We start from the raw sequence: 23,047 nt of genomic DNA, 5'->3' as shown, positions 1-23,047 counted from the left end.
ACTTCCAACTGCAACTTCAGTTTGTCTTTCCTTGGAATCCTGAATTAGTAAAACAGACTGTCTTTACAGAACAGTTAAGTACTACATAGATATTAATAATTAGGGAGGAGGAGGAAAACATTTTCAAAAGCTTCTTGGCATTGTCTGTATTGATAAATATTATAACCTTGGGAAAACTAGTAGATTGAACAATTGATAATTTGGCAATTTAGCATTACTTGAAGAATTTCTTCATCTACTTGCTCTGAGTACATGGCCAGGATAGCTTCAGCAGAACATAGGCAGTTGGCTTGAAGGAAAAGAAGAAATTCCCTCTTAATAATTTTCATTTCAGAAAACACATCAAGCACGCATGGTAATTTGAGACATCCAAATGAAGTTATAGTACATTCACGATCCCTTGGGATTCTCTCCATCTTGGATTTTTTCCCCAGGTAAGATAGTTAAACAGAGTTCTCCTTATATTATAAATCTATTTTTTTTAGCTAGATTCCCAGATAATTAGGGAATAAAACAAAGAAAAATAGTTGTTTGATTCTCATAGAAGTTGTTTAGGTACTTACCTTTGATGATTAAAAAGGACTAGAGATGGTGGCCAATTTTTTACTAGTAATTGAAATTAATTTGAAATAATGCCATGTTTTCCCAAAAATAAGACCCTGATGGTTTTTTTGCCACCAAAGAAGGCACCAGGTCTTATTTTCGGGGGGGGGGGGTGTCATCCACTGACTCACCTCACTTGCGCACATCTTCCCCAGCCTCCTTTTCACTGTCGGAGGCCTTCAGGAACTTCTCCTTCTTCAGGCGGAAAGGTCTACAAGGCCTTTTGCTGAAGGCCTCTGCAGCCAATAACAGAGATCCGGATCTATCTGGAGCCCTGTTATTGGCTGCAGAGGCCTTCAGCAAAGCCTTATCAGCTGCAGAAGAAATGGGCTGGCAAGGCAGGTGTTGGGCTGTTCAAGGCCTGGCTGCAACTGTCTGAAGGTAAGTAGTAGGGCAGCTCCAGCCTCATCTCACAGCTCCACCCCCCACCCCCACCCTAGCTTAATTTTTACCCATTCACCCTGGAGTGGGTGGGCTGTTAATTAGGGCTTATTTTGGGGTTAGGGCTTATATTGGGTGCAAATGTAAAACTCAAGCTAGAACTTACTTTTCGGGGTAGGTCATATTTTCAGGGAAACACAGCATCATGCCATGTTTCAAAGAGCATCCAAATCAAATTGCATACAAACCAAATTAATAAAGAGCTTCTCACCCCCTTCTAGTCAGATCTTCCATCTTCAGTGGTTTATTTAGAGGGAGTAAACTATTTTAAAAGACAAATTTCCATACAAAATGGTGCTATGGGTTAAGATTTAGAATAACTGCAAACACCAAGAAACTCATTCACCTTCTGCCAAAGCTGTACCTTTGTCTAGTTATTGTGTGTGAGATATCTAGCACATACAGCCAGGAGAAAGAAAAATAATAGAAGTATACCATATTTGTGCAGTTTGGAGCCATGATCAAAATTTTTACGCTGTTGTGGACTTCAAGGAATAAAACAGTTATTTAAAATTAGCAAGGTTGGCCCTCACTACTATTACTACTACTACTACTACTACTACTACTACTACTACTACTACTACTACTCTTTTTCTTCTTTTTCTTCTTCCTCCTCCTCCTCCTTTAGAAGCTTCTGTCAGTATTTATACTACAGTTTCCATATGTTCCTAACTCAAAACTGTAGGAAACTGATGCCAATTTTCAACAATTATATTCCTAAGATTCAACTGTAATGACCAAGGAGTGATATGGGAACCACACAAATGGATAAGGGACTATTTTATTTCCTCACTCTTGTTTTAGCACAGTTTGAAACCCCCCTCTCTCAGCTGCTGTTTGACCAAGGGGAAAAATATGCAGGTTGTCCATAGCCATTTGTTGACAACCAGTTTTGTCTAGGGGACACATTAGATTAGAAACTTACTCTAAAGGGTATGAATAAAGTTATCTATACTGTTGCATTATGCCGATTTGACCAAAAAAGGGAATCATTAAGTTTGTAACCCTTTTCTGCCCATAACATAATCTGAAGCAAAAAGGAAGGGGGATCCCTTTCTCAACCTGCTGAAATATCATTATTAAAATGTGCATGAAAAGTCAATTATGCCAGAGGGAGGTATTTAAGAGAAGCAAGTTTCCATACTGTTGGATTACACCTCAGGGATTACAAAGTCTTCTGAATTTTTTGCAGCTGTTTAACTTAAAAATGGAGCAGAGTTGCATTGTCAGATATTCTATAGACCTCACAAGAAGAGAACAAATATGGTGGGAAAACATTGCTCCTTTGACCATTGGAAGCTAACCCCAGCCAGCTCTACAGCAAAGGGAACCAAGTTCCAAGACCTGGAACTGTCCTATCATGGTTACTAGACATGACATTAATAATCTGGAACTTTGTAGGATTTTAAATTGTTTGCATAAATGTTGGTGGTTCTATACTAATTTGTAGAAAGAGAGAGATGTTTAAAAGATGCTTGCTCCTGGGGAGGAAAGCTATGGCAAATTTAGACAGCATACTAAAAAGCAGAGACATCACCCTGCCAACAAAAGTGTGTATAGTCAAGGCTATGGCTGTGAAAGTTGGACCATAAGAAAGGCTGAATGCCAAAGAATTGACGCCTTTGAACTATAGTACTGGAGAAGACGCCTTCAAATCCCTTGGACTGCAAGGTGATCAAATTGTTCAGTCCTAGAGAGAGGCAGGCAGGCAGGCAGGCAGGCAGAGATAATTCTCAATTTACAACCACAGTTGGGACCAGAATTTCCATTGCTAAACAAAGCAGTTGTTAAATGGCTGATTGTACAACCTTGCTTTCAGATTTATTAACTGGCTCACTGCAGTTCTTAATTTAATCCTGTGGTTGTTAAGTGAATCTGGCACACACACCCCATTAATTTTGTGTGTTGGAAGGTCACAGGTGGTGATCACATGACCACAAGATCCTGAACCATCATAAATATATGCTAGTTGCCAAGTGCCACATTTTGGTCATGTGAACAAAGGGATGCTGTAGTTGAGGACTATCTATAGGCGATAGATAGATAGATAGATAGATAGATAGATAGATAGATAGATAGATAGATAGATAGATAGATAGATAGATAGATAGATAGATATAGATAGAAACTGCTTCCATGAAAATAGGTGCTACCCTGAAAATAAACCCTAGCCCAATTTTCATGCCTGTGCTGAATATAAGCCCTACCCTAAAGTAAGCCCTACTTAAGAGCTAGTGCAGCTGGCTGCCCATCCATTTTGTCTGACATGAGGTGGTGGGGGGTGCCACAGTCATGAAGTAAAGTGGTGGAGAGATAGAAAATGAAATGAGGTGGTGGGGGGAGGTGGAGGATGAAACAAAGCAATAAGATGATGTGGAGAATGAAGCTTCTTCTCCTTGCTCACCCCACAACAGCAGGGGGCTGAGCAACACACTGGTGTGAAGGCATGAGGTGGGTGGGGGTTGCCACAGCCACTAAGTGAGACAGTAGCGAGATGGAGGATGAAGTGAGGTGGTGGTGGGGTGGAGGATGAAGCCCTAACAATATCTTTGATTGCCTGGTCTGCAGAGCCCTGATGCTAGCAGAGTGAGGTGGCAGAAGCTGAAGTAGCTCCTTCCCTGTGTCACCCAGCAGTGGCGGTCAGTGGGGTGCCTCCTGCTGCCACTTGCATTCAACCACCTGTGCCTGGAACCCTTGGGGGGATTGCTTTCCCATCTGCTTCTCAGCTCCCGCCCAGCTCCTCTCGCTTCCCCAAAGCATCCCTTCATTAACCTTGTTTCCAGCTCTGTTCTTCGCCACCACATTCAGGGCAACAAGAGAAGACTGTGGGACTACTGGTAAAAAAAAAAGTTCAATCAGACCTTCCAACTTTTTTTGTGTTTGAGAACTTGGAAGGTCTGACTGATCTTTTTCTTTTTTAGTCTCACAAACTTCTTTTGTTGCCCTGCATGTGATGGCGGAGCTGGAAAGCAGGTAAGTGAAGGCATTGTGATTTTATTTTATTTTTTATTTGGTTTGTCAATTGCTTACAAGATAATAGGTATAAGTAAAAACATAGTTATGAATACATGGATACATATAAGAAAAATAAAAGAAACAATAGGACAGGGACGATAGACACGTTGGTGCGCTTATGCATGCCCCCTACAGACCTCTTAGGAAAGGGGTGAGGTCAATAGTACACAGTCTAAGGTTAAAGTTTTTGGGGTTTGGGGAAGAAACCACAGGGTCAGGTAGAATATACCAGACATTGACCACTCTGTTGCTGAAGTCGTATTTCCTGCAATCAAGTTTGGTGCGGTTAACCATGAGTTTGTATCTATTGTGTGCTCTTGTATTGTTATGGTTGAAGCTGTATTGTTATGTTTGAAGCTGAAGGATATTGCAATGTATGATTTTATATACTACACTTAGATCGGACTGAAGGCGGCGTAGTTCTAGATTTTCTAGGTCTAGAATTTCAACTCTGGTGGCATAAGGTATTCTGCAACGAGTAGAGGAGTGGAGAACTCTTCTTGTGAAATATTTCTGGACTTTCTCAACTGTGTTAATATCAGATACGTAATGTGGGTTCCAGACTGATGAGCTGTATTCGAGTATTGGTCTAGCAAATGTTTTGTATGCTCTGGTTAGTAGTGTGATATTACCAGAGAAAAAGCTACGTAGGATTAGGTTAACAACTCTTAATGCCTTTTTGGCTATGTAGTTACAGTGGGCTCTAGCACTTAGATCATTAGAGATGAGTACTCCAAGGTCCTTGACAGAGTTTGGATCATCAACAAGGTCTTGACTATTCAGCTTGTATTTTATTTTCTGATTTTTTTGCCAATATGTAAGACAGAGCATTTATTTGTTGAGATTTGATGTTGCCATTTGTTTGACCATTCTGATACATAGTCAAGGTCTTTTTGAAGAGTAGCAGCATTGTCTGTGGCGTTGAATAGCTTTACATCATCAGCAAAGAGAGCACAGTTGCTCTTAATATGATCACAGAGGTCATTTATGTAGAGTATGAAGAGAGTTGGTCCTAGAACACTGCCTTGGGGGACACCACTGTTGACAGGTACAGAATTTGACAGGATGCTCCCAATTTTGACCATTTGTTGTCTGTTTGACAAGAATGCTTCTATACAGTTATGAAGGTATCCAGAGATACCATAAGATTTTAGTTCTAGGAGTAGTTTGTCATGTACCGCTGAATCAAAGGCTTTACAGAAGTCTATGTAGATTGCGTCTATTGCTTTGCCCTGATCGAGTTGTGTAGTCCATATGATTTTGCAGTATAAGAGTTGCAGACTACAGGATAGTTTTTTCCTGAAACCAAATTGTTTATTAGAGAGTAGGTTGTTTGTCTCTAAGTGGAGGATAATGGGTTGGTTAATAATTGATTCCATGACTTTACAGGTGACGCAGCATAAAGAGATTGGTCTGTAATTTTCAACTAGGCTGGGGTCTCCCTTTTTGAAGATGGGGATGACCGTGGCTTGTGACCATAGTTTTGGCAAGGAGCTGGTCCTGAAAGATTTTTCAAAGATTATGCTTAGAGGTTCGGCTATGGCAGTAGATAGCTTTTTTAAGAAGGAGGCATATATTCCGTCCGGTCCAATAGATAGAGATGGTTTTAGATTGCGTAGTGCTTTTTCAACATTGTCTTCTGTAAAATCGATATGTATTAGATCATTGTAGTTGTCTGTAGTTGTCTGGTTCAACTAGGAAATACTGATTGCTCTACGGTAGAGTGGGGATACAATGCCAAATCCTAACCCCCACCCCACCCCAGAGCAGATCCTAACCATAAGCCCTGGTGCTTATTTTGGTGACCAAAAAAATAAATAAGATTGGATCTTATTTTTGGGGAAACACAGTAGATAGATAGATAGATAGGTAGGTAGGTAGGTAGGTAGGTAGGTAGGTAGGTAGGTAGGTAGATTTTCAGAATGCAGTTGAACTTTCTTACACTGAAGCTGAAATTTTATGCATATTTATCTGAAAATTGTTGAATGCAGCAGAACATCTCAGTAAATAACCATAGGATTCATCATCTCCTGCACTCTCCTCCTTTTCTTCTCTTTGTTCTGTCTTTTCTTTTCTAAATCAGCAGTTCTTAGGGTATTCTTTTGTGTGGGTTTCTGCACCAGATAAGTTTTTGAAGAGCATCATTTTAGTTCATCATCTGCCTACACAGTTCCTGGAGGAACTATCACATACTTGTGTCTGTTTGTCTAGCTGATACCAACATTTTAATTTTTAATTAAAATGCTCAAAAGCTCACAAATTTTATAAGATTTTTGTGCCCCTGCCAAAAATCTGGCAAAACTATATGAAAAAAATGTAGAATTTTTTTTTCTGTCTCTCTCCTTCTCCCCCTCTCTGTTTTTCTGTTTCTCTTTGTGGAATTGTTTGTTCCACAAGTCATAGCAGGCTGGTTCTTTTAAACCAAAAGAACCATAACTCTCGTTTTGTTTTATAAGGATGATCACTTTATTTCTAAATTTAGCTAATCTCCTTTTGGTGATGCCATTAAGCTTTCTGGTTTCTTTGGTTGCATTTCATGTTAGATGGCGAGATTGTCATTTGATACACATGAACACAAAATGGGTGCAGAAATACTTTCTCTCTGTAGTTTTTTTCTCTCTCTCGAGTTAACAAGCTTCCAATCCAACTTCTGCCAATATAAAATAAAATTAAAACAACTTAGATGATAGAGAAAAAGGGATTCTTGGTTGTTGCTTTTTGTTTCTAAAGGGAACCTCCACCCAAATTTGTGTTCCTTCTTAATTGAAATCTATCTAACATCTGGATAATTGTTCCTAAGTACCTGTTGATTGTCAAGGTGTGTCAGTCTTTCATAAATCCCCAGTTCTTAAGATTCTGTTCTTTGATGCTATCCATCACATCCAGGTCCAAGGGCAAGTGGGGCGTGGGATGAGTTTGGATAGGGGTGAGTCTAGAACTAAGCACTCCCTGAATCCAACCTTCTCTTAATCTGGCAGAATGCAATGCATTCTTTATAAATGTGAAAGGGAGTCTGTGCGAAAGTCTACAGAAAGGTCACAGATATTTTAGGAGTGATAAATCACAAAAGAGAAGGAAGATTTGCATTTTGGCTGTATAACATTCAGGGATGGATTAGAGAGAGCAGGGGAAGAATTCTTTGAAGTAATATTTCTCCACTGACTTGTTTTATTAGCTCACTTTTAACATGTTACATTATTGCTTATAGAATTTCATTTACTTGGATTGGCAGCTTGATAAATATGTCTATTGGCAATGATTTGGATTGCTTTGGGCATTAATATTATTAAAACCTGTCACAGGGAAATGTCTGAAAGATGACTTACTGTAAAGATTACAGCACCAAATAAATCACACAGTGGTATTTGTTACCGTTTATGGCCTCTTGGAGCTGAGTCAATCCCTTTTTATGTTGCATTATTTTTCAAGTTTTTATAGCTTTACATTATATATTGCTGTCAGAAATGAACAGATGGGGTGTCAAACATGAGCTTTTTGAATAATTCCCACCCTTGGGTTATTTGTGTGAAGGACAAGTGTAAAACTCTGTTCTCCAGAAAGGGAAGACAGACAGGGTTAGTTAATATGTTGTGACATTACAGAAAGCCTACACACACACACACACACACACACACACACACACACACACACTTTTTTGTCAGCTTATACAAGATGGCTCAAGCGTCATACCTCTTCTGGCTTTTATCTCACAAAGGGAGCTGAGGAAATTCTAGCTGCCTATATTCTTGTGGTGATGGACCCATGCAAAATAAATAGACTAGAAGAGAGAAATCAGCTGGAATGTCAGAGAGTTTCTTTGTGGACTATCTCTCCCCAGATGGAGAGTCAGGAAAATGTATCTTCTCTATCTTGAAGATCTTTCATGGGACTATTTTAGATGAGTGAAGACAGTATTGGTTTCTCTCATGAATCTGTAGGAATGCAGTAATGGGTGTCTTTTCTTCAATCATTTGTGAATTTGGGGCTACTTTGGGAAGGGAAGGAAATGACTTCAGTTTAGGGTCTGGGAGGGAAAGGAAATGACTTCAATTTAGTAAGCAAAAGAGCAAATTATGTAACACTCGCAAATCTTATTAGTTGAACTGTACCTAGAAGCATGTGAAATTGACATGAAGGAGATCTGTCAATCAGTGCTGCATGATGTTTACAGGATGTGGTGATGTATAATTGATTCAGTGCCAATAGACTTTTCCACCCACCCACCCCCTGCCCAGAATGGAACTATAGAAACCATTTCCACTTTGATTTTTTTTAGACTATGGACTCATTTTCCTGTCTTTTAAAATGTAGCACCTTGGAAAGTCTTTGCATTTCTTTTTGACTTATATCTTGAAGCAGGATGGGCAAACCAAAACTCACATAAGGCCTCCAAACTGTCTGTCTGCCATTATCTACAATCTATCTATCTATCTATCTATCTATCTATCTATCTATCTATCTATCTATCTATCTATCTATCTATCTATCATCTAACATACAGAACATTGCTTTGGTTTATTTTCTTCTTTTTTTCCATCACATAAATATTTTCTTGCACTGTCTCCCCAATGTACTATGATTTTCTGCAGGAGGAAAAAAAAGAATCCTGACTGTGGCCACAAAAGAAAAAAAAAAGGCACTTTGTCTACACTTGTTTTAGACAATAAAACAGGAGAGGAAAACATATATGTACATGTAGATGTGATGTTCACATGATTTATCTATCAACCAATATTCCCTAAATGTGTTACACAGCAAAACCCATCTATCCAGATAGAATTTCCTTGTATACTGGGGAAAAAATAATTATCTGAATTTACTCAGTTTAATCCAGATGCATAAAGATGTTATCTAATTATTAGTTCTGCCCAGTTAACTTGTGCAAACCTACCTATTTATAATATGGTTAGTTCCTAATTCCGTGTTGAGGATGTGGAAAATGACAGACTCCTCCCGGCAATGCTTACTTTATATTTTAATAACCCAGAGTAATTCTAATGATTACATACATATCATAAATCATATCATAATGGCCCTTATTGAATTACTGATTGGGGATTCAAGTTTAAACAGATTGAAAGAGGATTAAAAAGGAAATTAAGGCTCTAAGAAACACAAGCTGGAAGTTAGGTTGAAAAACAAAACAAAATTTCTGACTCTTTGCAGGAAAAAATCTTGAATATTTTAGCAGGTTTCTTTCCTAGGAAAGAAAAAATATCTGCTGCAAACTCTTCGTAGGAATCTGGCCAGTAAACACTCAGGTCCATTCAGTTGCTTTGACTCTATCTTGAAAAGGGACCACAGATCAGGAAGCTATTACAGCTGAATTTGGATATTTATATACATTGTGGAGAGATTGAAAGTGGCTAGAGGATGGGGCCTGATTAGCTGGCTGTATCCCCTATATCTATTCTTTCCTGCATGGAACAAAAAGAATTAAAGCAGAACTGGGGAACTTCTTGTGGTTCAGGACACATGAATTGCTGAATTGCTGAGAGTCACAGTAGACAGAGTGATGATGTTAGGTAATTTAGCCATGATTATCTAACTTGTTTCTCTCTTGGGATCTGGAAAGATTTTCCCTCCCTCTTTTTATTAAATTTACCATAACTTAATGTTTAAACTTTATTTTGTGGATATTTTCATCACAAAATGTCAGGGTGGGAAGATCTGGCTCCACCCAGTTATGACGTTTATCCCCGACAAATTATCAGAAAAGAACCATGTTCTCATTAATAAAAATAAGGCAATGATAAGTCTCAGAATCTTCCCATCTTAAACAAGGAAAGAAAATATCCAGATCCCCACCAATCTATAGACAAGCAGTACCCAAAATTAAATTAACTTACTAATTAACCACTCTATTCAAGCTGATTAGCAGTGGCCAAATACAATGAAGAGTTGTCAAAAATGTCTTACAGCTGACAATGTTGTCAGTGGTAATTACTGGCTGTCACAATTTCCTTTTCTGCTTTCTTAAGAGCATTAGGTTTTGTTGTTCTTGATAATGATGTTGTTTTCCTTTTCTGGAGCTTTTAATTTAAGCTCCCAATGCATCTATTTTTTGATATATTTTCAGGGTGCGGGGTGTCTCACACTTTTGATTTCAGTTGGGCAACAAAATAGTAGCACATTAAAAAAAGAAGGATATCAAGAGACTTCCGGTTTGCAAGCTTTCGGCGGCGGCAGGGATTCGCGACCGCGCGATCCCTGCTGCGTTCGCCGCCAAGGTTCCCCCGATCCATTTGGATCTGGGGGATATAGCTGCCCCGTAGAGGCAGCTGAAGACAGGGGGGATCCGGCAAGGGGTTTGGGGGTGCCGCAAACCCCCTCCCCAGCCGGCTAAACCCCCTTTTCCCGAGGCAGAGGAATGGCGGTCAGCAATGGCCGCCACGAAGAAAGCTGCAGCCGGACAAGCAGGTGCAGGAGGGAGAAAGCTGGAAGAAAAGTGAAAGTTGCTTCTAACCGGGACAAGACGGGAGAAAGTGACCTGGAACCTTGAAGGCTGCTAAGTATATATTGTTCCTTGTGAGAGTTACAAGCTGCAAATACTCTAAAGGGGAAAGTTTTTTTTCTCTTTGTTCTACTCTCCTTCCTAAAGTGACAGCGGAAAAAAAAAACAACCTTTTTGGCTGTGAGTGGGAAGGGAGAGTGAAAAAAATTAGAGCAAAATTTGAAAATAAGGAGAAGATTGCCTAGAATTGCAAAGAGTTGTTAAACATTAAAAAACTTCCAAAAAATATATTTGAAAAGGATTTGTGATTACTTTAACCCCAGAAAGAGAAAGTGAAGAAGAAGAAGGTATCTAAAAGAAATAGTCTGTTTGGATTGTTTGGTGGTTTTGGAACCTTTGGAAATTACTTCTGATTAAAACATCTGGGAGGTTGTTTGGAAAAACATTTTCTCTACACAATGGCATCATCTATGGATGGATTGAAACTTATATATCAAAAATATGAAAGAGAAAAACAAGGAGGGAAAGATGGTCTTGGCACTATTTTTCAATACTTAGAAATGGCGATTTATACTTATGTGAAGCAGAATGAGGATGATGGGGACAAAGAAGAAGAAGAAGCCATCTTTGATGAACACATGACTTTGATTGGAGAAGGGAAAAAGGAAGAGAAAAAGGAAAAAAGGTCTTTAAGATCTGGAAAAACAGCCCAAAAAGAGAAGAATAAGGTGAAAAGGGGACATTATGTTAAGAAACAACAGAAAGGGGGAAAGCAGAATAAAAGGGAGGTGGAGAGACAAGGGGTTAAAGAGGACAAGGAGAAGAAGAAGCAAGAGATAAAGGAAGGGATGAGAAGCCCTAATGGTGGGGAGCAAGATGTTAAGAAGCAAAAGTTTTTTTTAGAGATAATGGATAAATCTTATTGTTAAAGGGATTCTAGAAAGGTACATAAGACTGCATTTTTATACCTGTATTTAGAAATAATCATAGAAAATTAGAAATAATATGTAACTTAAAATGTGATAAAATATTTAACATAAATTAGTGAAAATTTTGGTTAAGAAAAAGGGAGTGCTGTAATGAAATATGATTCAAGATTGTGATGTGGGGGGGGTGGTTAATAATCTTTGGAAAGCAGAAGTGTTCCCACAAAGGCATGATATTTAATTGAAATGGATAAAATGTTTAAGATATAAATGATTGTTAATATTAATGATTAGAATACGGTATATTAGTGAAATTTTTTGTGAAATGAGATTTGAAGTAGAAGAAGGAGGAACATTTTAATGAAATATTGAGCTATAATATGTGATGTGGGGGGGAATAATTATGGAAAATAGGGCTCCCATAAGAGTATGTGATTTAATTGAAAAGCAATGAGTTAAACGTTTAAGATATGAATGAATATCAATACTAATGAATAGATTTGTATTATTTTTGATAATATAGTATAATTTTAGAATGTACCAGACAGAATCCCAATGTATGTCATGTGTTTTATATTAAGTATTATAAATATAGGGGAAAGAGATAAAGGCATCATACTCCATATAGTGTACAGGAGAAGTCTTTCTTCTTTTTTTAAAGAAGAAAAATAAATGGTTGGCTGGAATAGAACAGACAAAGAATAATAAATATTATGATATGAATTGAGAGGAGATAAATAAAATAAAATAAAATTGAGAAAATTTAAAGGAGAGGAGAAGTCATATAGAAAATTGAAAATGTTAATAAGATATGAAATGGTATATTAAATGAATATGAATTTGAATTTGTGTCTGTACCAAGAGTTTTAACCCGGGACTAAGCAACTTTCAGAAAAGAGATTTTTTATGCTTTTATGTTTTGTGTTTATGTGTATTTATGTATTGTTTGTCTTGAAAATAAAATTTGTTAAAAAAAAAAAAAGATGGATATCAAATTAGAAAGTTAGTATGCTTAGAGTTTCCATTCCAGGAATTGGGGTAGAATCTATTTGATTGGCTTTTGGCTGCTGCAAGGGCTGATCTACAATATTTAAAAACAGTTCCAGATCAGAAAGCTATAAATGCCTTTTTTGGGACTGCATGTTGAAGTCACTGTAAAATGTGACACCAGAAGATGGGAAACTGTAGCATTTCATTTCTTGTTCAGTTTTAGTCCAATCAAGTCTTGATCAAAAAGTTGGCAATGATGAAATGATCTACACTTCACAATGGCTATGTAGGAAATAATCAAATTGAGTCTGAGGAAGTGGTCAAATGCATCGTAAGTGATGAGTCCCTGTGCTCCAACAAGAGATCTAAGTCCAGCCCACCTTGAATGCTTTCTTATTCTTGCTTATTTCCCTTGACAGTTATTAGGGTCAAATTCTTGTTGAGAGCTTAAGCTTGCAATAAATCTTTATACTCATTTCAATTGCCTGAATCTCCTGATTTCCACGACACTTGACATGCTTGGGATTACAGGTATCCTAAACATATCCTTTTCTCTGAGCAATAAAGGTTAGAATAATCTTACAATAATCTTACAATTTGTTTGGATCCCCCTTCTTTTTAGGATGAGATATTTAAAATGCAAAAGGTTTGGTCTGCCATCTAAAATATGAAATAATCAATTATATTCTGGCTTCATTTTTCACATTATTGTACTGCATGTTTTTTTCCACTCCTTCAAAACTTACTTTCTCTTTTAAAAGAGGCATCTGTTTGTTTTCCTCATTTTTAAAGTGCTATAAAATACCCTGGCTTACCATTTTTAGACTAGGTTTCTGGGTTTAGTCTATTATTAAACCAACTCAAAGTGGTATTAGGTAAAGATAAAGGAGTTCCTGCAGAATTGTCTCCCTAATTTACTCATTGCTGACTATAGAGGGCATTGTTCATCTCCATTTCAAGACCATTGAGACAGTACTGTCCAAAGACATTTTCAGTCATGTGGCCAGAACAATGTTACCGAGTACTGTTACCTTCCTACTGTTTATCTACTTGCATTTGTATGCTTTCAAACTGCTTGGTTGGCAGAAGCTGAGGTGAGGACAGGGAGCTCACCCCATTCATGTTGCACTCAGGTCTTGAACCTGGGCTGCTGGCTTTCCAGCTGACAAGCCCAGTATCTTAGCCTCTGAGCCACCACACATTGTATGAGGTGAATGCCATTTTATTTCTTCTCTTTTATGCATCTCTGCTTCACCTTCAAAGATCTCTTACTTCCTGGTTTGAAGAAGTCCAATGAGAAAAGTTTCTTTATTTGGGATATGTTTGAAATGAGGGTAGCCCAGGGAATAGCAGACCAGTATATCAGAATTACAGAGGTGGAAGGATCCTTTGAGATCATCTAGTCTAACTTCCTGCTTGAGATCCTACACCATTTCAAACAAGTGGCTATCCAATCTCTTCTTAAAAGACTTCAGTGATGGAGCACCCACAACTTTTGAAGGCAAGCCATTGAGAAGAAGAGTGCATTGTTAAGGAGAGAACATTGACAGAAGACTCTTGATGCTTAAGTTTATTTGATAGATTAACTATTGCTGAAATATTGCTGCTTGTTTGATTATTGGATTTACCTGTCTGCAAGGGCTTTTCACTGATAGCAGTTGAAATACTATAAAACTTTTTTAAAGAACTATACAAACTGAGGCTCTGCATGCATCTTAATTTGTAGTATTTCAATTGATGCAAGCAAAACCCTTCATTATTATAAATTGAGTGGTATTAATTCAGGGTAATGAAGTGGAAATAGAGGAAGAGATGACAGCTTCCCATAAACATAGCATTAAAGTGACATGGAAATGTTATACACATTTGTAAGTATTTGTGCATTCCATATCAAGCCTTGTTACTGTAGGGTGAAATGGCTCTTTTTGGCTCTGAAGGTCCTTAGTTGTCAGAGTTTCAAGTAATAGTCCAAAAGCAAGCAAAAGTCTGAGGCAAGTGAGTTCCTCAAATAATAGTTTTATTGGAAATATCATATTGGCACAGATCTGGTGAAAACCGACTCTGAAGACTCCCATTGTTTTTCACCTAATTAAAAGTAAAAGTTTTTCATTTCCCCAAAACAATCAGTCACAATTTCAATCATGGTACAGTCTGGCAGCCAGGTGATATCACTCTGCCTTTTTCCAACCAGGTGTGAGATTCTTGGTTCCCAAGAGAAAATATTTTGTTTTGGCTACAGAATCCCAACTTTCTCAACCCCCCCTCCCTATCCCTCAGCTTCAGTGTGGCAATACTGAAGTGGTCAAGATGGCTTCGATCAGGTCAGCTTCAGGGTTGACCTTAGTACTGTCATTTTGTTCAGTTTAATCCTTCTGGTGCATTTGCATAGATAAATTATTAGGAACCTTGTATATGGGGGGTGGGGGGAGAATGACATTAAAAGTGAGTATTGTGCATGCAATGGTTTTCTATAAGGATATAGTGCGATCACCAATTAAACGACAGAGGGGAGTTAAGAGTCATGCTATTATGGAGTCACTTCAAGGGAGGAAATATTATAGACCATACTAGCAAAACCTTATCTGCTAGTTTACAAGGGAATGCAGCCAAGCTGGTAAGATTCTTGCAATATAGGTGACCAACAATAAAGAAACTGCTTTGGTCTGTTCATGAACTTGTTTAGTTCCTTGCTCCTGACAAGGGTAGATTCAAGAGCTCTCACTTTGCTTACCACATACAGCTTTAGATCACTCTCCTCAGCAATCCTGAGAGCATACAGGAGAGTTTTAACCTACCCCACAGAAATCCCTCCTCAAAATACTTCAAGATCCTCCCAGCTATTGAACAGACCTTCAGAAAGCTGAAAGTCAGGGTGATATCCCTTCTTGTTGGAAAGGGACACGTGCCATTTTCTACCTCAATAGTAAGAATTTGCTTGAAAGTGGGGCAAATAGAAATTCTCAATTGCAAAAGGTTAGTCATCCTTGCTATAAAAATTCTAATAGACATAGTAGAATGGGGACAGAGCAACATTTGATAAAGGTTTTTTTTTTTTAACATAATTTTGTATGAGATTTTGTCCTTGCATTCTTCCCCTGAGTTTTTGAAATAGAATCTGACTTTCACTCTCAATAAATATATCCAAAAATGTTCATCCAGTCAGTTTGAATAGCTGGTCATCCATCCTCAGCTTAAACCCTAGAAAACAGATAAGGTCAGCTTAGCAAAATATTGATTTGTAATGAGCTAAAAAAACAATTACTACCAACCTGCCTTCAATCGAGGACCTGTATACTGCACGAATCAAAAAGAGGGCTGTGAAAATATTTACAGACCCCTCACATCCCGGCTGTCCTGGCACGTCTCAAAACTTGCCTCCCAACTACAGTGCACCCTTACCAATTTGCCTACAGCAAGAACAGGAGTACCAAGGATGCTGTTTCCATAGGATTGCACACCACTTTAACACACCTGGACAATAAGAATACCTATGCTAGAATGCTGTTTATTGGCTTCAGTTCTGCATTTAATAGTCATTCCCTCCAGGTTGATCACTAAACTTGGTGAGCTTGGTATTAACACTACTCTTTGTAATTGGATACTGGACTTTTTGACAAACAGACCACAACATGTCAAGCTGAATAACTCCACTTCATCTACTATCACACTGAGTACTGGCATACCCAAGGCTGTGTGCTGAGCCCCTTCCTGTTCTCTCTCTTCACCTATGACTGCAGGCCTGCGTATGGCTCTAACACCATTATCAAGTTCGTGATCGGACTCAACAACGATGATGATGATGATTCAGAGTATAGGGAGGAGGTGCAGTGCCTAACTACATGGTGCGCTGACAATAACTTATTACTTAATACTAACAAGACCAAAGAGCTCATTGTGGACTTCAGGAAAAAGAATGGTCACACACACTCTCCTATATACATCAACGGGAGAATGGTAGAACGTGTCACCAGCTTCAAGTTCCTGGGGATCCATCTCTCTGAGGACTTGTCCTAGCTGATCAACACCACTAGTCTGATTAAGAAAGCTCACCAGCGCCTCTTCTTCCTGAGATTACTGAGGAAGAATCACCTCTCCTCAGCTATTCTGACTAATTTCTACCACTGCACAGTCGAGAGCATCTTAACTAGCTATATCTCAGTTTGGTATGGAAATTGCACTATAAAAGAAAAAAAGACATTACAGAGGGTGGTGAAAACCACCCAGCACATTATAGGGATTCCACTTCCTGCCATTGTGGACATTCAGAGGAAACGATGTCTGCGTAAAGCCCACAGCATCATTAAGGACCCCTTCCATCCAGCCCACAAACTGTTTACTCTTCTTCCATCTGGGAGGAGGTTCAGGTGCCTGTAGTCTAAGACCAGCAGGCTAGGGAACAGCTTTTACCAGACAGCTATTTCCTTGCTGAACTCCTCAGTTCGCTTGTCACCACACATATGCTGATAATATATGATGTATTTTGTATAATTCTCTGTGCATTTGTATTTATATTCAATGTGTCCATAAACACTTTGTACAGTTGTATATGTTCATATATGTGCAGTCACATATGTGTGCTCGTGTACATACATTTTGTTGTGTTTTCCATTGGATGCCTTGCATATTTGCATACATATATTTATATTTTACTGTTGTTTTGCACTTCTGGTTGGATGCTAACTACATTTCATTGCCTGTATGACAATAAAGTTGAATCTAATCTAATCTAATCTAAACTGTTTCAACCCCTCAAAACGATGCTAGAGCACTGCACACCAGAACAACTAGATACAAGAACAGTTTTTCCCCGAAAGCCATCACTCTGCTAAACAAATAATTCCATCAACACTGGTCAACTATTACAAAGTCTGCATTACTGTTACTGTTAATCTTCTCATCACTCCTTATCACCCATCCCTTCCCACTTGTGACTGTATGAATGTAACTTTGTTGCTTGTATCCTTACGATCTATATTGACTGTTTCCTAGTATAATTTGATTGCTTACTGTACTCTATGACTATCATTAAGTGTTGTACCTTATGATTCTTGATTTTTGATGAATATATCTTTTCTTTTATGTATACTAAGAGTATTTGCACCAAGACAAATTCCTTGTGTTTCCAACCACACTTGGCCAATAAAGAATTCTATTCTATTCTATTCTATTCTATTCTATTCTATTCTATTCTATTCTATTCTATTCTATTCTATTCTATTCTATTCTATCCATTCTTAGTCCAAGGTACATTAACTGTAACAAAGCAGCCCTGTGACATATTCTAGAACACCTTAGCTGTTGCTACTTATTTTGAAGTAATAATAAAAAGGGAACAGAATCATCTACTTAACTTGCCTTTTCCTTTTAGGCAATCATGGGGACTGTGTTGGGAAAAGAGAAAGGAAACTGATGATATGATAAAGAAAAAATATGACATCATTCTGGCATCTTAGAAAGAAGCCATTATTGGTAGAAGATCTTTTCCTAAATTTCAAACCTGAAAGCTAGATTTTGCAGTGGATCTTAATGTTTGGTTTGCTCAATAGGCTTGAACAAAATTATGGCCAGAAGGGGAACTTCCTTAGAAGACTGGGTCCTTATCTTGATGTGCCTGTTTTTCTCTCCTTCTCATTTCATGTTCCCTGAGCCCTCCTACTACAGAAGCTGTATTCATTAAAATTGCTCATTGAGCTTCCTAGGGCAGTAGATTCTAGACAAGATCATATTGCTTGTGGAAAATATGGCAGATGGGAAGAGTAGTTAAAGCACCTAGAGATAAATGAGCGCTCTCTCTGTCCTGTCCCCCTTTCACTTTCACAATGATATCTGAAGAAAGATGCCTTTATGATGAAGTGCATTTCAAGCATTGCCTTGCCTTTTCATTTCTTTGCCCAGGGCTCTGACAGGTGTTCCCTCCAGGGCATAGATGCTTCCTATAACATTTGAGTGATGGGAGATATTGTCTGTGACAGCTTGTGTACATAGATTGTGGTTTTATGATGATGGAAAAGTGTGCACTGATTGATTTGCTGAGCTGGGCTGACTTAAAAAGAGCTTGCAACAAGATAGCTTCTCTTGTGCCAAAACACAATTTAATCAACAGCTGACCAATCCATCAACTGGGCAGCAAGGAGGAGGTTGCAAATGCTGGGGAGGTGCCATATGACTAATGGACAAAAATGTCTATTCTTGGCCTAAGCACACTGAGATAAACATACTAATTTCTTTCACCATATTATCTACTAATACCAGATCTTCTCTTTTAAAGAAGCCTGTGCTGGATGGAAGGAAAATGGCCCTAGACTCTTTTCCTTCCTGCTGCTTAAACTTGAATCCTGACATACTTTCTGACACTTACTTACTAAAGGCTGGGGTATTATTTGGTGAGAAGGGAGCTGTCACTCCTGTCTGGTTTTACTTAAATATCAGCCATCTGTGGCAGGTGTAACTTGTGTTGATTTTGCGATGCACAAGTATTTATGAATCCTTGAAAATAATTCTGGCAATAAGGTATTTTGTAGGTATTCATGCACGCACCAGAAATGATGTTTGATGGAAGAAAGAGGAAGTAAAAGAATTCTGCCAAGCATCCTATTAGGTGGAATTAAGGACTTATTTTGTTTCTTGGCTTTTAGGATTGTACTTGCTTGATAACTTTTGACTATATAGTCTCATTGTCAATGATATTCTCAGTCATATTCTCAGTCATATTACAATCACCTTCTCAAAGTCATATGGACAATACAAAAAAATGAATGCTATATTCTCTGACACATATTATTGTCTAGTGCCCAGAAATCAATAAAGAAAGGGTAGAAAGGACATCATGTCAAAAAGAAAGAAACATCTTAGCATGAACCCAAGATTGTCATAAGTTTCTATCAGTTGGGATGTTTGTCTTGTTTTCCAAAGAACATATTACCAATGTCAAATAATTTACCATTTCCAACTGGATAAAATACATTAATCCTTGTTCAGTATTTGATCCTTTTAAAATGCGATCTTGGTACTCTCTGTTCAAGTGTAGAGATATCCTTAAATTAAGGTATACTGGATAAAGACAGAATTGTCTTGATTAAAATCTCAGTTGATTCATAAATGTGAATAAAGTATCTTACTTTCCTATTTGTATCTTCCGACTATGTCCTTCTCACTTTTGTCTACCTGTCCTCCTACGTCTGCTTTTTTTCTTTGTATCCAGTTGTATGCTGTAAGCCTGTTTTGGTAAAGAAAATTTGAAGAACTTAGATCATAGATGGCACTATGTTAGTCATACTATGACAATCTGTCATTTTGTCCACCTAGACGTTCAGAAGAAGAAGGAGGAGAAGAAGAAAAAGAAATAGCTAGTTGTTGCTCATTGGATACTACAGGAATGTTTCATTGGTGTGAAGCTGTCCCTTTTGAAATGGCACTCTTGGTAGGTGATGGACCTAGATGAAAATCTAGATTTATTCAAGGCATTACTTTACTTTTTTAAATTACAAAATCTATTTTTAATTAGTAGGAACTATTTCCATGTTAGGTCATTTTTGCTTGTATTAGCTTATTAGTTTCTTTCATGCAATTTCCATATTTTTAATTAAGTTTTTTATGAGGAATTTAACCTCCCAAGTTTCATTTTTCTGCCTCCTTCAGGAAGAAACTAAAGAGTTCTGAGGTTGTCCTTTTACAACTTTAGATCTACTTTCAATGTATTCTGCACAAATGTCAGAGATTAATAGTAATGTGTTATCCTGTCTATCATTAGGCAGAACCCTGCAGCTTGTAACCCCATCTACTCTTTAGATGTGCAATTATACAGACCATATACTTACTTACCCCAGTTTTGAAATAAGATAATTCTAGACAATTTTTATCTGAGTGGCTGCCAACTTTTCTTTTGCAACAGACACCAAAAAGCTGTGGATTAACGGTACACAAAATGTGTTAATTGTTGGTCCTTGAGACAGTGCATAACTTCTAACATTGGTGATGCCTAAAGTAGTGATGGTCACAGTTATTTATTTATTTAGTCTATGGCATATCATACATGGACTAGCAATATATAATAACATTTCAGCTAGATTAGTAGAACCCAATAAAATATAAATGTTAAAAAGATCTATGTTCAAATATCAATGTTTAGGCCATCTAACCATTGAAGTGCAGCATCATTTATATTTAAAACAAAAAACAAAAACAGATACTGGACCGGAATATGCCCTCAGTTTACAGCCAGTCACAATGTGATCTACAGTTTGACATGAGACCCCACAGTCACATTGAGGGGAGGATGTTAGGCCTCATTTATACAGAGAGGAGCCCCAGAAGATGTGGTCTGAGGTGTAAATCCTATTCAGGATTATCCATTGCTAACATGATACTTCAAAGACTGGCACCTTTTTTGTGTAGTCATTTACATGTCTTCCTATGACTGGGCATTCATGTTTACCATGGTCACAATAATTTGGCTGATTGGATATTTTACTAATACACTCAATAATATAGAAAAATTAACTTATTATTTAAATTATTCATTGGAGTGCCAAACTCCAAGAAGAAATTGGAAGCATCTTTAGTTTGGGATAAGATATTTATGTTCAAACCGCTTCCATTAGAATTAATATGCATATTAGTTTTTGTCTTCAATATAGCAAATTCATCTTTTTGTTTCATGTTCTAATCTAGCTAGCTCTCTTCCTGTACCCCCAGCATCTATTAAAAGGTTATAGAATGAATGACTTCCATTGTTTAGCATCACTTGACAGACTAATAATTGGATTTAAGGCACGTTCCACTAAGTACAGCTTGAAATTTCATTATTCAATTTAAACTAATCCAATTAGTTAGAGATGATCATTTAATTTGGCAATGATTCTAATCACTCATCAGTAAAATTCCCTGACATGAATCTTTTATTTTCCTTCAAAGATAAATCCATTATGAAGAAATGGTTTTATGAATGTTTGCTTGACAGTTCTTGATAGGGAATATTTCAATCATCTAAAGATTTCTTCCATCATACCTAAGTACAGTCACCTTGTCATGTTACATACCCAGTATGACAAATCACCATTATGTTTTCTGACACAACATTACATTATTAGGTTCCCAAAAATCTATAACAAAAGGCTATAACAGACAGAACAGATACAAATCATCTTATAGTGGACCAAAGGATAGTTTAGATTTTTCTAGGAGGTTGAGGTATGTATTTTTTGTTTTGCAAAGATTATGCTATAAATGATAAATCTGTTGAGTGCAAAGAGCTAATCCATAGGCTTGGACTAGATTGTGTGTGTGTGTGCTTTAAAAAAATGTTTAGAAGTTTAATAAATTGCTCGTTTTAAGTACAGTACTTGGTTAAGATCTCATTCAACATGATGAATCACAAGTGGTATCTCTTGATGCCAACCTGTTAAACTTGTAAGAGGTGATAGATTCTACTTTCTACATAAAACCTTCCCAATTTCAGATATCTGTTTTCAGGACCAGGAGGACCAGGAAGACTATGAAAATAGAACATAGCAGTGGTGGATAAACATTATGCTACATCTCAGGAACACAGTTCACAATATCTAAATAGGATTCAAGACATAGAACATGAAACTTAGATTTTCCCCTTCAGTGTTTAGGGTTTCAGATTTATTAAACATTTTCTTTTCTTTGCCATTCTTTGTGTTAAACACTACTAGTATCAGGTCTATACCTCCAGCAAGGGAGGTTACTACCTTTCTCTGAAGCTCATGGCTCTCCTTGATGCATTGCAGTCGAGAGAGCCAATTCTTTTTCTTTCTTTTTCTCTCTCTCTCTCTTTCTTTCTTTCTTTCTTTCTTTCTTTCTTTCTTTCTTTCTTTCTTTCTTTCTTTCTTTCTTTCTTTCTTTCTTTCTTTCTTTCTTTCTTTCTTTCTTTCTTTCTTTCTTTCTTTCTTTCTTTCTAGTATGTCACCTAGTTGAAAGTTTAACCAAAACCCGAGGCTTGTGAAAAGGTTGTATGTTGGTACAAACAATGCATTCTCTGTAAACATTGGTAAAATAATTTAACTTTTCCAGTATTTTCATTTCCATTGCTATTTTGCCAAATTCATTTCCATAGAACCTTTGTTTTATCTTTTTTAGAAACCCAAAAAGAAGTTTTTTAAGGACTTGCGTGATCATATTGTAGTCTGTGTTTTTGGAGATGCCACTTCAACCATGATTGGATTAAGGAACTTTGTAATGCCACTGCGAGCTAGCAACTTTGCATTCAGTGAGTTGAAGGACATTGTCTTTGTTGGCTGCACTGAATACCTTGAGCGGGAATGGGAATTCATCCACAATTTTCCAAAACTTCACTTACTGAAGGTATGAGTTTGTTTTTAATGGATGGGAGAATCATTGGATGGGGCAATAAGGCAAATGTCTTTAGCTGTATTATCACTGCAGATGAAGCAAGACCACTGCATTCCTCTCCCTCCCTTGGATATGTTGAATATCTATATTGTTTGCAGACTATTCTGTCCTTTTTTATCGCAAGAAATCCATATGTCTTCAAAATGTTATAGGAATGTTTATATTAAATTGAAACTGAGGTTCATTGTTGTTAGTTCTATGGTTCTCAACTTACAAGCCACTCAGAGTAAACTGTAGAGAAGAT

At 37.5% G+C, this 23,047-nt stretch overlaps 1 protein-coding gene across 1 annotated transcript in view; it reads left to right on the top strand.

The window, feature by feature from the left end:
* Nucleotides 1–23,047, top strand: part of KCNU1 (potassium calcium-activated channel subfamily U member 1) — a 137,638-nt gene that overhangs the window by 68,047 nt on the left and 46,544 nt on the right. Inside the window, exons 26-28 of the mRNA XM_087969817.1 lie at nucleotides 335–434; nucleotides 19,735–19,849; nucleotides 22,531–22,755. Of these exons, the coding sequence (XP_087825943.1) occupies nucleotides 335–434; nucleotides 19,735–19,849; nucleotides 22,531–22,755 (440 nt within the window). The remainder of the gene's footprint in view (nucleotides 1–334; nucleotides 435–19,734; nucleotides 19,850–22,530; nucleotides 22,756–23,047) is intronic.

The sequence above is a fragment of the Notechis scutatus genome, chromosome 7, assembly GCF_049901735.1.
Source record: "Notechis scutatus isolate UNSWTSFEM ecotype Mainland chromosome 7, rNotScu1.2, whole genome shotgun sequence".
Lineage (NCBI taxonomy): Eukaryota > Metazoa > Chordata > Lepidosauria > Squamata > Elapidae > Notechis > Notechis scutatus.
This window is presented reverse-complemented; position numbering and strand designations above follow the sequence as displayed.